The 14696-nt window shown below is 45.8% G+C and overlaps 1 protein-coding gene across 1 annotated transcript; it reads right to left on the reverse strand.

Annotated features, from left to right (window-relative positions):
* Window positions 1–450: 450 nt before the first annotated feature.
* LOC127670205 (zinc finger protein 175-like) lies at window positions 451–10374 on the reverse strand. The gene is made up of 5 exons (XM_052164582.1): window positions 10188–10374; window positions 7462–7631; window positions 6868–6994; window positions 6366–6458; window positions 451–2254 (listed from the first exon to the last, which is right to left on the reverse strand). Exons 2-5 carry the CDS (start codon window positions 7531–7533, stop codon window positions 753–755), a joined length of 1794 nt encoding a protein of 597 aa, XP_052020542.1. The 5' UTR covers window positions 7534–7631; window positions 10188–10374; the 3' UTR covers window positions 451–752.
* Between the last annotated feature and the right edge of the window lie 4322 nt (window positions 10375–14696).

Genomic DNA, 14696 nt, shown 5'->3' on the forward strand with positions numbered 1-14696 from the left:
TGTTGTTTATGTCCCCTCACAGGAGGGGTGTGGAAGGCCATCAGTCCCTCAGCTGCTATCCCTCCCTGTCCACTGAGTCTGCAGACTCACTGTTTTGGAAGATGCTCATCTGTGCAGTTATGGGCAAGTCGTCATCCATGCTGGGGTAAGACTTCTAAGCACCGTGGCTGCCTTGGGGTCACCAGGCTCCTGAAGGTATCCCTCACTCACGTTCTGTACGCATGCCCCAAAACCTCACCAATTCCTAAGCTGGGCTTCGGTGGAATTACTTGAGAGGAGGTAGATACTTGTTTTCTCAAGAAAGGTCCTCATAGCACACAAGAACCCGCACAAACACGGGCACCCAGACTAACAGCATCACATGAATGTGGGTATCTTTACTTCTTACAAATTCTTTATTCTTTTCCTCAGGTATATTAATTTGTGTATTTAAAATATGCAATGCACAGCTATAATTAGGTCTCTTTATTTAAAAACATGGATAAGGAATTGACTTTGTACAAGAGCCTTTCACATGATCAGTATCTATAGTGTCAGGTCTGCTGGGGCTACTGACATCTGACTTGTGTTTGAAGGACTTTCTGCATTCAAAAGTCACCTCAGGTTTCTCTGCACAAAATGAAAGCCAAGAGCCTTCAGCTGTTGAAAACCTTCCCAATCAAGGACATATTTTTCTGTTTCAATTTGATGATGTTCCTTCAGCTGATATGTATGACTGAACTATAGCGCGCACACACGCACAGCGCTCGCTCCTAAGGATTCTCACCAGTGTGAATTTGTTGGTGAGATGACAACTGTGACTTGCGCAGGAAGCCCTTCCCACATTGGCGACAGACAAATGGTTTTTCACTACTGTGAGTCCTACGATGTGCTTGTAAGGAAGATCTGCCACTGAAAGCTTTCCCACAGTCAACGCACACATAGGGTTTCTCACCTGTGTGGATTCTTCGGTGCTCATTTAGTTGGGCTTTAGAAGACATGGCCTTCCCACAGTCGCTGCATACGTAAGGCCTCTCCCCAGTGTGAATTCTTTGATGTGTGCTGAGAACTGAACTGTGGCTGAAGGCCTTCCCGCAATCGGGGCACACGTAAGGCTTCTCACCAGTGTGAGTTCGGTGATGCACTTTAAGGTGCGACTTCCTCCGGAATGACTTCCCACAGTCACGGCATTTGTACGGCTTCTCACCAGTGTGAATTCGACGATGCACAGGCAGGTGAGATTTATTCCTGAACAATTTCCCACAATCTCTGCACTCATGGGGTTTCTCCCCTGTGTGAAACTGTATGTGCTTCTTCAGATCTGATGCGTAAACAAACAATTTCCCACAGTGGCTACACATGTAAGGCTTCTCCCCAGTGTGGATCCTCTGATGCGTGGTGAGGACTGACTTTTGGCTAAAGGCCTTCCCACAGTCAGAGCACACGTAAGGCCTCTCACCTGTGTGTATTCGAAGATGGACCTTTAGGTGGGAGGCATAACTGAATGACTTGCCACAGTCACGGCATCTGTAAGGTTTCTCCCTTGTGTGAGTGTCACGATGTGCCCGCAGGCTAGATGTACCTGCAAGTGACTTCAGGCAGTCAGGACATTCATAACGTGTCTCTCCTCTGTTTGTTCCTGGATGACCGCTCAACTCAGATTTCTGAAGGAAGGATTTCCCACATAGGTGGCAAATGAAATGTGTCTCTATAGCGTTAGTGGTTTCCTGCTGACACCAAGCTGACCTGGCAGCAAAGGCCTTCTCATTGTTGATATATTCAGCTGGCTTGTCCTGAGAAAGAATGTCATGATGCATAAACGGTTGCTCAGGGCTGAGAACATTTGCACACTGGTCACCTCTGTGTGCTCTGTCTCCTGTGTTGTGAATTGTACACACAGCACTGGGAAGGCCTTGTGTGAAGAACCGACAAGAGTCAAGGACGCCATTAGGCTGCAGTGGGGTGCTGCTTTGAGGTTCTCTGTCTGCTGGAAGGTCAGGCTGCAATGTCTTTTCACAGGGGCAACACCTCAGAGATGCCCCAGTTGCTTCACATCCATCACGATTGTTTACCATTAGGGTCTTCTGGCTGAAGGAAGCACCAGGACTCAAGGGTGGGATCTGATTTTGCTGATCTGACCTTTGAGGATCACCACCGTGCCGCGGTTCCTCTATAATGGAACAGTAGGAACCACCTCTAGTGATTACTCTTGATACATCATTTGGAAATGCAGCTTTCACACATACTTGGTGTGGCGAGTCACGCTCTGACTCCCCTGTTGAGAAAGAGATGAAGGAACAAGGTGAGCATGACTGAGGAGGAATCAGACTCTGACTACAGAGAGATCTGTCAGAAGTAATGATTCTGACGATGGTGAGAACACTTGAGAGATGCTATCATGGCCCTTATAGTATGCTGCATATTTATGCAACACAGCAACTTTCTCTGCAGTAAATACATAAAGTCACTGAATCCTCTCAGTCACTCCACAGTGCACCTACACCTAGACACCTTGCTTTCCTCATGAGGACACAGAGCCTCAGTCAGTGTGGCCAAGATCACTTACACAATTTGTTGGGAAATTGGGTTTGGTGAAAGACAACCAGGTTATGTAAGAGGTCTAGTACTATAAACATAGGCAGACAAATAAGTTAAGGGAGAAAAGACTGGACACAGTCAATGGGGTCAAAAGAAAGGGATGCAAGCCGTTTTCTCACCCGTTTTGTTGTTGTTACATTTTTTAAGTTCCCTCTGTTTGTAAGGATTAACGTCAGACTTCGCCATGCTCCGAAAGTCTTTGCGCCTAATCTTTACACTTCCAAGTTTTTATTTTTTTGTATCTTGTCGACTTAATGTGTTTGTGTGTGTGCTCACATGTGTACATCTGTTTACTCCTGCATGTGTGTGTGAAATTCCCAGCACCCACATGACCACTCACAACCAACTGTACCTCCAAGTCCAGAAGATTGAACACTCACTCTCTTAGGGCTCTGCAGGCACCAGGCACACATGGGGTACACAGGCATCCATGAGACCAAACACTCATACAAGTAAGATAACTCCAATACAGCTCAACAACATCAACATAAAAGTGGTCAATCACTCCTAACTCTAAGCACTTACTCACATCCTCTAACTCAGTAGTTCTCAACCTTGTGTGGTGTGGAGAGGTGTCAAATGACCCTTTCCTAGGCATATCAGATACTCTGCATATCAGATATTTATATTACAATTTATAGCAGTAGCAAAATTATAGTTAGGAAGTACCAGTGAAAGTAATTTTATGATTGGCAGTCGCTACAACATAAGGAACTAAAGGGTCACAGCATCAGGGAGTTTGAAGTCTACTGCTCTAACTCAACTAAGTTTGCTTGGTTTGGTCTTTTATTCCAATTCAAAATTACTTTATGGAGTAACCACTCTAAGTACCCTCAAAATCAACTCCCATGTCACCTCAGACTGAGGGTGATGCTACTTCATAGGAACCCCGAGAGCAGTCACTCCCCACATCCTCCTAATGATGGCTGCACCCCAAACAGCCGTTCCTTAGTGTTTCCTGAGTGTTTACACTCAGCACACACAAAGGCACCACTGCTATTCCACACTGTCCATCACAACTTGTTTCCTTCCATTTACTTTAGCAGACATTGAGAAATCTTCTAAAACAGGAGAAAACAGTATCTTCTGCTTATCTTTAGGAACTCAATGCATATAATTCTTTATTTGCTGAGACTGCTGTTCACAAAGCTTAACTCTGATGAAGCAGCAGCAGCAGCAGCAACAACAACAGAGAAGACAATCTAATCAACAGATTATAGCAATGGGGAGGCCAGCAGAGCAGACATTAACAGAAACATAACTGTGGCTCAGAGCATAAGTGAGGAAAAATACTCAGCGACATTTATTTACAAGTTGGTAATATACGGCCACTGAAAAGAACTGATGAATTCTACATCATACAAAATAATTGAATATTTGCATCAAATCATCAGGAAGAAGAGAAAGAAATAGACATGTTTGCTGTATGAGAAAATGTCAATAGAATATTAATCAAATTCGTAAGTGGAACCCACAAATATCATTAGGAACAAACAATTTAAATAAGGATATAGGGAATTGTGTTGTACTGATTTCAGTGGAATTAAGAAACAGTCATATAGGGGCTGGTAAGATGGCTCAGCAGTTAAGAGCACTGACTGCTCTTCCGAAGGTCCTGAGTTCAAATCCCAGCAACCACATGGTGGCTCACAACCATCTGTAACAAGATCTGACTCCCTCTTCTAGAGTGTCTAAAGACAGCTACAGTGTACTCACATACAATAAATAAATAAATCGTTAAAAAAAAAAAGAAAGAGTCATATAAGTCATATACTAGAAAATAAGAATATGAAGTAATAAAGCAGGAAATATGAAGTAATAAACTCAAGAATAGAGAAACACCAAGAAACCAAAATTTCTCATATGTAAGAAAACACTTTCTAACTTGAAGGCGATCCTAGTTTCTCATGTCTCAACTCTAAGGAAGGGACCACCCACAGGACCAGTCCTCTCAATAGCTAGGTCTGGTAGCTTACCACACACAGAGACTGCAGATGCTAACACACACATCATCACAATATGAATGTGAGACCTGTTTGGTTTCATTTCTGTTGCTGTGATAAAACATCCCAACAAAAAGCCATTGGGGGGAAGGGGGAAAGGACTTATTTTAACCATTCTAGGTTAGTGTATTGGCTGGTTTTGTGTGTCAACTTGACACAGGCTGGAGTTATCACAGAGAAAGGAGCTTCAGTTGGGGAAGTGCCTCCATGAGATCCAGCTGTGGGGCATTTTCTCAATTAGTGATCAAGGGGTAGGGCCCCCTGTGGGTGGTACCATCCCTGGGCTGGTGCTCTTGGGTTCTATAAGAAAGCAGGCTGAGCAAGCCAGGGAAAGCAAGCCAGTAAGGAACATCCCTCCATGGCCTCTGCATCAGCTCCTGCTTCCTGACCTGCTTGGGTGCCAATCCTGACTTCCTTTGGTAATCAACAGCAGTGTGGAAGTTGTAAGCTGAATAAACCCTTTCCTCCCCAACTTGCTTCTTGGTCATGATGTTTATGCAGGAATAGAAACCCTGACTAAGACAGAGTCCATCAGTTCAGGGAGTTTAAGAAGCTAGGAATCTGAAGCAACTGCTCACAACACAGGCACGGAGGGTTGAAGAGGAAGACTGAACACACGCATCTCTATTGCTCAGCTTGATTTCTGTACTCCTACACAATCCCTGACCTTACTGCAGGGCAGCACTGCCCACACAGCTGGGCCCTCCCAGGTCAATTAATACAATAAGTACAGTCCCCAGAGACATGCCCACAGACCAACCTAATAAGGCAACCCCTCACTGAGACTCTTTCCAGATGGTTCTACATTGTTTCAAGTTGCTAGCCGAGAGATCTATGAGAATGGCTCTAAAAGACAGTTCCTATAAGGAAGTACGACTGGCCCCACACGATGGCTCACTGGTGCAGGTACTTGCCATCAAGCCTGATGACCTGAGTTCGACCTCTAGGAGACTCTGCAAGTTGTTCTCAGACCTCCCCGGGGGTGAGTGTCCTGTGCTTACCCAGAGAAAGAGACAGAGACGACAATATGGGGAACATATTAAACAGGAATACAGTGGTGCCACAAATAGGAGGACACAAACAAAGATCCAGGATGAAAAAGGACACTAATGAAGAAATAAATTGGGTGAAAGAAGTAGAAGACCACAAAATGATAAACCATACAAAAGTAATATATATACAGGAAATCTAGTTATATAACAGATATAATGAGATGCTCTAAATAATTAGGAAAAGGTTATCACAGAAGAGCCTAGAGAGATAGCTCAGCGGTTAAGAGTGCCTGCTGCTCCTTCAGAGGCGACAAGTTCAGTTCCCTTCACCCACACGGGTGCTCCTCCCTATCTCTAACTCTAGCACTCTTTGGGCCGCTTCCAACATACACACACACACACACACACACACACCACACACACACACACACACACACACACACACACACACACGATCTCAAAAACAAAAATAAACAAGATAGAAACATTTCTTTTACTCATTACACAAGCAATACATTAACGAAATTGATAGTGTCAACTGTGGACAATTAAAGATGTACAAGCAGAAATCTACATGTGATTTCTGTTTCGTGATTTCCAAACATGGCCTGTGAATTTGTACAGACCATCAGAAGTAAACTTAAGCAGGCTTCTCAGCATGGATATTAAGCAGTAACCACCTTTCTGTCCCTATGAGAACTGGGAGTGGGGGTGGGCGCATTGCAGGCACCGACTGCTGAGGCCTGAGTAGGTCAGTAGCTGGTTACACCTCCAGCTGGTAAGAGTCACTCACCTTGACCACACAGCTGATGTGGGAAGTCAACCTTCCCCACCCGTGCATCCTTTACGTTCTTCATCTTGAGGATGACCTCCGGCCTGGGATACCCTGTGGATTAGAAGGATACTGGACCTGTGTGCACACATCTTCTCGGGCTTTAGAGGAGATCCAAAGAGCTCCGCACGGACTAAGCACACACCTCAACATCAAGTGCTGTACAAAAAGTAACATTCAAAAGGTGCCCAACCGAAGTGAACAAGAACAAGGAAGAAGCTAGGCGGTGGTGGCGCACGCCTTTAATTCCAGCACTTGGGAGGCAGAGGCAGGAGGATTTCTGAGTTCGAGACCAGCCTGGTCTACAGAGTGAGTTCCAGGACAGCCAGGGCTACACAACCCTGTCTTGAAAAAAAAAACCAAATCCAAAAAACAAACAAACAAAAAGAACAAGAAAGAAGTCCACCAAGTTCTGCAAAAGGAATCTGAGGCCCACCCTGGACCCCCGGCCAGCTGTGCTCACCCACTGACAAGAGGTGGCTGTAGATCTCCAGCATCACCTCCTGGTACAGGTGTCTCTGGGCAGGGTCCAGGTGCTGCCACTCCTCCTGGCTGAAGTCCACAGTCACATCCTCAAAGGATATCCATCTCTGTAACAACATACTGTGAATAATTCACTCACTGTGAATTATTCCTTGAAAGATACACTAAGTAGACATGTGTTTTTAGTGACTCCCCCACCCCAGTCACACCACTAAACTTCCCACAAAAATACTGACTTCACATTTTTCATTCAGGCATAAAGAAGTATATAAATAAATATCCTGCCATGTATTGTATACTATGCCTCACCCACTCTCGCCCCCAAGGAGGACAGAATTTCTCCAGTGAAATTATGCAGGACGACAGCTTTTAGGCTGCGATTTGCTTGTCTGTGAGGGGTGTGGAGCTCCTGGGGCTCAGCATTACAGGGTGAGCTTGAATGTTGTGAGAAACTCAGACTGGTAAACAGCAAACGTAAAGACTCAGCCCGAGCTAGAAAGGGACATTTTTACAAATATGCACAAAGGAAATCTTTGGAGTTCTGGAAAATGGAACCAAAGTCGCCTCTCCTCACCTCACGTGGCCCATCCTGCCCCTCTGTTTCCAGGCTCTGGGGCTTCTGACAGAAATTCAGGTCGGCGGCCATGTCTGGATTTCCTCAGGATTCATGTGGAGCCATTGAGTAGAGCCGACAGGTTTTGCTAGAAAATCAGCAGCATGAATGACTTGGCTTGACCCAGGAATCTATGAAGACACCAGAAAGTCTCGGAAAGTCAACGACACTCAGCCAACATTTGCACATGAAGTTTTGAGGGTCCCTACCTGACAGGTATCAAAGGCACATCATTGAGTAGTAGACATGGTTAAGAAAAAGCCCAACTCGTTCTTTCTTTTGTTTGTTTGCTTTTGCTTTCTGCGTATCCCTGACTGTCCTGAAACTCACTCTGTAGACCAGGCTGGTCTTGAACTCCAAGATCAGCCTGCCTCTGCCTCCCAAGCGCTGGGATTTAAGGTGTGTGCCACCATGCCCGGCCCAATTCTTACTTTTATGAAGATTCAGGAAACAAACAAAAGACTATGATTTTGAACTAATGGTTAGGAAGAATTCATAGGAGATCCCCCCCACCCTTTAACTGTAAGAAGAGAAGATATTAAGCAGCAAAGGAAGATGCATGTGTCCCATAGGTATTAAAATCAGCAAGTCCTTAGAAAATATACATAAAAGAATACTCTGTTTAATGATGTTCTAATCTATTACAAGCATCTCATTTACAGTTTAAGCTGCTATGTTCTATGGAGAATAACAGCTGCTCCTTACTTTGTCCTGCCCAGTGTGTGTGTACGCACACACACACACACACACACACATTTGTAATAATGTTCCATTTTGGCCCATGCTGAGTCTATGTTTGCCGTTTCATAAGTCTGAACAAAGGTGATTCCAGCACTCATATGAGTGGCTCCCAAGCACCTGCCATTAGCTGCAGGAGGCTTGGAAGACTTGGGCCGCCACGTGCACCGCCACACGCACCCACATTCCCCAACCAGGCACACATCACAGGATTAAGAGTTGAAAACAAAACCCAACAGCATGTGTTCTCAAAAGGCACCCAGGCAAAGACAGTACGTTAGCTTTTGGGTACTCGGAGCCACACTATATATTCCTAAAGACAACCTGAATCAGCTTAGCTCCAGCTACAGACAGACATAGAGCTCTGCCAGTGTCTGCTACCCATCCCCCATTCCACCCCCACCCCCAAACAACCCCTTAAATAGTAGAAAATAACTAGCGGGCGGTGGTGGTGCACGCCTGTAATCCCAGCACTCTGGGAGGCAGAGGCAGGTGGATTTCTGAGTTCAAGGTAAGCCTGGTCTACAGAGTGAGTCCCAGGACAGCCAGGGCTACACAGAGAAACCCTGCCTGGGGTGGGGGTGGGGGACACAAAAAATCAAAAAACCAAAAAAACACAAAAAGCCAAAAAACCCAAAAACTAACAGCTAAGTTTGCCCAAGAGTAATCTGCATACATGTCATGGTCATACATCTACTTGCTTTACAGGGAATAATAAAACGTAGAGGGTGAAACTACAGAGGGTTTTGTTGAGGAAACAGAAAAACGAGATCGGAAGGATAAGATTCCATATAACTTGTGTCTCCTGATTACTCAGCCAATTAAGAAAAAAAGAGAAAAAAAAAAAACCCCTTTTTAAGTTTTCTGGGAACGTCAAGTTACACCACACACTCCTAACCCACACTCTGGAGACAGAAGCAGGAGGACCATTGCCAAGTTTGAGGCCAGCCAGGTCTACTTAAGTAAACCTCTTCGGCCTAGACTTCTGCTTGGGGAAATTCAAATTAGCCACAGAAGAAGAAGTAAAGAACCGCGACCCCAGTCAGTCACAGAAATGGAGGTTTAGGATTGCTGGGGTCGAGAGGTTTACATAATAAAGCAGTCTGGCAGGGCGTGGTGGCTCCTCCCTTTCACCTTAGGAGGTAGTACCAGCGGGACACTGGGCAGTGGAGGCCAGAGTGCAGGGTACGGCCGGATGAGGCTAATTTGAATTTCCCCTCCTCTCTCTGCATTTCACCTGGACTAGCTAGCTGGTCCTTTCAATAGGGAGGTTCTGGGCCCTGGCCAACCTGTCCGGGCTGCAGAAGACAAGCACTTGCCCTAAAACTTGTTAACAGCACCACCCTACTGATCACAGATCCTTGTCAAGTCCATAGGGATCCCAAGGCCATCACGGACTCACCCACATACCTTCAAGGACCCCAATATTCATCCCGGTAATTAGTAAGTTTCAATTTTTTTCTTTCTCAGCACCAATTCCCCTATGGGAAATATTAGGAAAATGGCCCGAAGGCCGGGTCCCCGGCACCTGAACAAATTCTCCTCTCCCAGCTCTGCGGGCTCGAGCCCACAGCTACGAGCTTGTAGGTAGTTCTATCAATCGTGACGCTGCTTAGGCTTAGACAGACCAAGGATGCTGCAGCCCCAGTGTAAGTCAAAACCGTGAATACACTCATTTTCCATCTCTTTTCTCTTTTTCGCCTCCCTCATGCCAGTGCCTGATCGGGACTCCAGCCAGTCACGGTCTACGCAAGCAAGCAGCACCGTCGCCCTCACAGACTCACCAGTCCCAGGCTCACTTAGCCGGCTCCACCCTCGACCCTGCTCTCCCGACTCCCACAGAACGCCCACCCCAGCTCAACCATGGCATCCCCCTGCAGCTGCCTCAGTCATCTCTCAACACAAACCAGCGCTCAGAAGCACAGCATCCTTCCTGTACCGCTGCTCACCTCGCACTGCACTTCAGAGAGCTCTGCACACGGCACCGCACGCCGGGTGAACGCTCAGGATTCCCCAGTGTTCCGAATCCAAACTCTCTCGGCGTCCTGGTAACGATAACAACTAACCACGTGACGATCTAAGCGGAAATCGACGCACTAGGACACTTCTGGTTAAAAAGAACTCCTCCTCAGCCACTTTTCCGGCGGAAGTCGGTTTGTCCATAGCCCTTATTGCTTGCAAGCATAAAAGTTGTGTTGTGCATGCCCACCACCACGTGCGCAGTTTCTCTTTGCCAATAATTATAAAGGTGTACACTCTGCCACCACCACCCCACGCGCCACGCCCCACCCCCATATTGTCAGGGCTGTGTCCATATTCCAATTATGCGGAAGTTATCATCAGAGTACTTCACTTCTGTACATCCATGGGCCATGTGGAATGTTACAGACAAAAAGTCTGAAGCTCCTTGGGTAGACTCGCATTAAATAGCGTTTAGAAATAGGAATATTGCATATTGCATATTACTAAAATTTTTTTTCGTATTTTCATACGGACTTAAGATTGTTTCCTCCTGGTTTTCTAAAACGTGAAAGCTAGGAAGAGTTATTGGAAAATGAGAAGTGAAGCCATATGGAACATTAAAGGTCTGAAATGAGCCTTCTTGTACACCATCTGGAATACCAAAATTTAACCTGTAAGCCCCACCCACCCAGGGACTGATAACTTCCTGGAATGCTGGGAATTGTAGTTCTTGGAAAATATCAACCACCTCAAGGCAAAGTAGGTTTGTTCTCATAAACTCCTGCAACACGTGGCTGGAGGCCATTCTCAGCTGGGAAATTTCAGGGAACGGTTCTGCCCTAAGTCCATTCTTTGGTCAGCATTTAATATTTAATAAAGCTTGCTTTAAATTTGGCCCAAAAGCTGGAATTGTTTTTTTTTCCTCTGACGAATCTCAGGATTAACATATCCTTGGAACAAGCCATCCTTCCCTGAGGAAAAACGTCTATTCTCACTTATAGGTAGAATTTAAAAACGAAACAAAACGGAAATAAACAAACAACACAGCAACAACAAAAACCAGTGCATAATAGAAACAGTGTTGAACTGGATGGTGAGGGGAAAGAAAACAAGGAGAGGCTGAGATGTGACACGTGGGGACAATCCGCAGTGTGAATGATTCGGCCTAATTCAGGGGTCTGAAAGATATCAGAAAGGCCTGGGAAGTCAAGGATCATGTTACCACTAGCCCAACATCTGCCCACCACAAGCTGAAAGCCCCATCTGAAGGTTATCATATAGACAAAGCCCGGAAACGACCATCTCTTCCTCCCACCTCTTAACTGTGGCAACAGAAAAGCACTAAGTAAGGTCACATTAGTAAAATGAGGATGTGGGTGATGGCTGCTGGCATTGGGAATTGGAATGCGGGACAAGGCTCATCAGGTCCTCAGCCCCTACCTGGCAGGTCATAAGTGTGACAAAAACCAGCTACCTGTCAGCTTATTTTCCAAACACTCTTTCAGCTGTATGTCAGCTGTATGTCAGAGGCATTACTATATCTGGTGTTTTATGAGTTATGGCAAATGAGGCGTTGTTCCCATACTTTGACTCAGGGGTACCAAGTAGAAAAGCGGAGGGGAGGGGGCCAGTCTCCTGCAGCCTAATAACCCGTTCTGTCTAATGTGCCTTTCCATGTGGTGAGCCTCCAGAAATATTTTCATTTCCTAGTGTCTTTCACGGGGTGAGAGGGGTTATGGTCAGTTCAGGCTGCTTATGCCTTTAGACCCCGTGCACCTTGCCTCTTCGGACACACAACTTCCTTTTCGTCCTGGATTAGAAGAGCTACAGACAAGCACGGGGACCAGGACCTTTATTCTGTGAGCCTACCCTTCCTTCTGTTGTTGTTTGGTCATAGTGGCAGTCTGCATCACAAGCTGGCCAAAACGCACTGAGTGCTTCACCAAGGCCTGGAATTCAGTTACCCTCCTGCTGAGGCATATCAAGTGTGGGGCTTATTGAAATGTGTGACCCTAACTGGCTTTTTAATTCAAGGGACTTTGTTTGGTCCTCCCTTGAGTCCTGAGGACACCCTTGACTCCAGGCTGCTGTAGCCTGCCCCCAGGTCCCCTTCTCATCCATGGGGACAGTGTCAGTCATACCTTCTCATTCCCTCTTGGGATGCCTCTTAGAAAACCTCCAGCTACTCTGCCTGGCTGGCACCAGACCTGAAGGGCCCCAAACTTAATTGCTTTTGCAATCATATTTGGCTTCAATATCCCTTTAATCACCAATCCAAATGGCCACTTAACAGCATCCTATAGCCCAACGTTATTTGGAACTTATATAATTACTATGAGTGACCAGGAAGTGGAAAGAGATTCCCACCCCCTACATTCCATCTTTCTCTTATCTCCACTCCAAGCCCTCTGTTCTTCCTGTTTTCCCACCTAACTCCTCATAGCTATGAAGCCAAAATCACCTCAGATTCAGCAAAGGACTCTCCCCCTTATTGGCCTTAACCTTAAGTTTCTTCTCCCTGCCCCTCCCCATTTCTCCCTCCCCTTCTCCCTCTCTAGCCACAGGCTGCCCTGATCATCTCTGTCTGGAATCTACTTTTAGCCTACTGTCAGTCTTGCAGTATGGGGACATCAGACTCAGATCACCCTCTTGCTGGCCTCGTAGGACTTGCCAGGGATGACTGAGGGCATCTGGGCTCTCTCAGGCCTTACTCCTGCCATCTCCAACATGAAGCCCTGGGGTCATCATGGTATCAAGGCAAACCATCTCCTTCTTTCTGTGACCAAGCCAGCTTAGTCAACAGGTTTAATCCAGGGCAGGAGTGAGGATTAAAAAGAAAAAAGACAATTAGACAACACTGCAGCATGACCCCGGCCATGAGGCTGAGGAACGTTTATTAATTCCCAATCTACTTTTATACCATTTTACTTACATTTAAGTATTAAGGGCGAACAGTACAACGAGGAACAAGCAAGGTAATAAGTCCCATGATCTTTCCCTTGACAGTTGTTTCCAAGAGCTTGTCAGAATGACCAAAATATGTGAGCTCACCTCCTTGTCCAAGCCCCAAATCAGATTCTTGCCTGAAGCCTTTTTGCTTCACCGTAAGATTAAGATTCCTGCCTGAACTGACTTCCCTGTTATAGCCTAAAATTATATGTCTGCCTGAGTTTACATCCCTGTCATGGCCTAATGTCAGATTCCTGCCTGAAGCCCATTTCCTTGTCCTTGACCAGTGTCAGATTCCTGCCAAGCAGTTCCCCCCACCCACAAAGGCTCTGCACACTTCTGGACACCAGAGTCTCTTACTTGGTCCTGATGAAGTTTTGGGGACTCACCTCTCTTCTTCATTCCTCTGTTGATGGAGCAGGGGGATAGCATTAGCAACATCATTTGATTCCACACCATATAGTTGTGTCTTTGGGGGTATTCCCTTTGCACACTTCTTCCTGGCAGTACCTGTCCTGTCCCCTTGCTGGGTGGGGACCTTAGTCAAAGTGGCAGTCTCTATTTCCTTTGGTTACCCCATTGACCAGTCCCCTCCTCCTCCTCCTGCAAATCGTATGTTATGATATACATTTTCTCTTTCTGGCCTCCCAGATGCATTCAGGAGGGTGGGACACTTGAAACCCCTCTATAGCCAAGCATCATCCCCTTCTCAACATCCAGCTACAAAACCCTTTCATTCTTGTCCAGGGTGAGATATCACTCACCCACCTGGTTCTGGTTGTTTGGAAAGTTTCGTCTGCCTGTTTTTGTGCATGCAGATGGGTATGCGTTTTCTGATGTGTACATAAGTCTTGTTGCAAACATGGGAGCTGAGGTGGAAATAGGTCAGGTTCATGTGAATGTACAGCTGATGGCTGCCACTGCAGTGCATGTTTGTTTCATGACTGGTCTCCTTTGAGCATGTGAGCTTTCTGTACTCTGTGTTTATTAGCTGTATTTTGCTTTTTCTGCCACTGCCATCTGCCAGGCACCACTGCTAACGCCACTCAGCATGGCTGCTTTGACAACTAGGGCTCAGAGTTTATCTCTGGGCTTTCTGGTCGCTAGATTCAGTTTAGTAGAGAATCAAATGTCTTTTGAGTATGTGTAATATTAAAGTTGTTTTATGCTGTCCTGCTTTATTTGAAAACTAGTTCTGGAGCTGGGTTATAGCTCTCCCTTCTTTAGACTCAAGCATGTTTGTTTAAAGGTTTTCTCCAAAATCTAGTTTTTGCGTCAGGTGTGCCACATGACTGTGACAGATAAAAGAGAGCAAAACAAGATGAAAGGATTTAAAGGAACATGCTTTGCAATGACTGTTCTCACTAATAACTCCTCATGTCTCTGGTAAATGGTTAGTTGGAAACTGTGAATGCTTATGTAAGTTCTGAGGGTCTAAGAAAGTGTCATAAAGTCTAAGGATGTGGAAGATTAAGTAAGTTCTGAGTGTCCAAGAAATCGAGGATGTTAAAGCTAGTGTTTTAAGGTATGTAAATTTAAGTTGTAGA

Source organism: Apodemus sylvaticus, chromosome 1 (genome assembly GCF_947179515.1).
Source record: "Apodemus sylvaticus chromosome 1, mApoSyl1.1, whole genome shotgun sequence".
Taxonomy (NCBI): domain Eukaryota; kingdom Metazoa; phylum Chordata; class Mammalia; order Rodentia; family Muridae; genus Apodemus; species Apodemus sylvaticus.

Excerpts from the sequence above, each read along its gene's own strand:
- LOC127670205 (XM_052164582.1), bottom strand. The coding sequence starts at position 7,533 with ATGGCCGCCGACCTGAATTTCTGTCAGAAGCCCCAGAGCCTGGAAACA. Across the intron at positions 6,995-7,461 it reads GGCAGGATGGGCCACGTGAG|AGATGGATATCCTTTGAGGA; the intron begins GTGAGGAGAGGC and ends ATGTTGTTACAG. Across the intron at positions 2,255-6,365 it reads ACATCAGCTGTGTGGTCAAG|GGGAGTCAGAGCGTGACTCG; the intron begins GTGAGTGACTCT and ends CTTTCTCAACAG.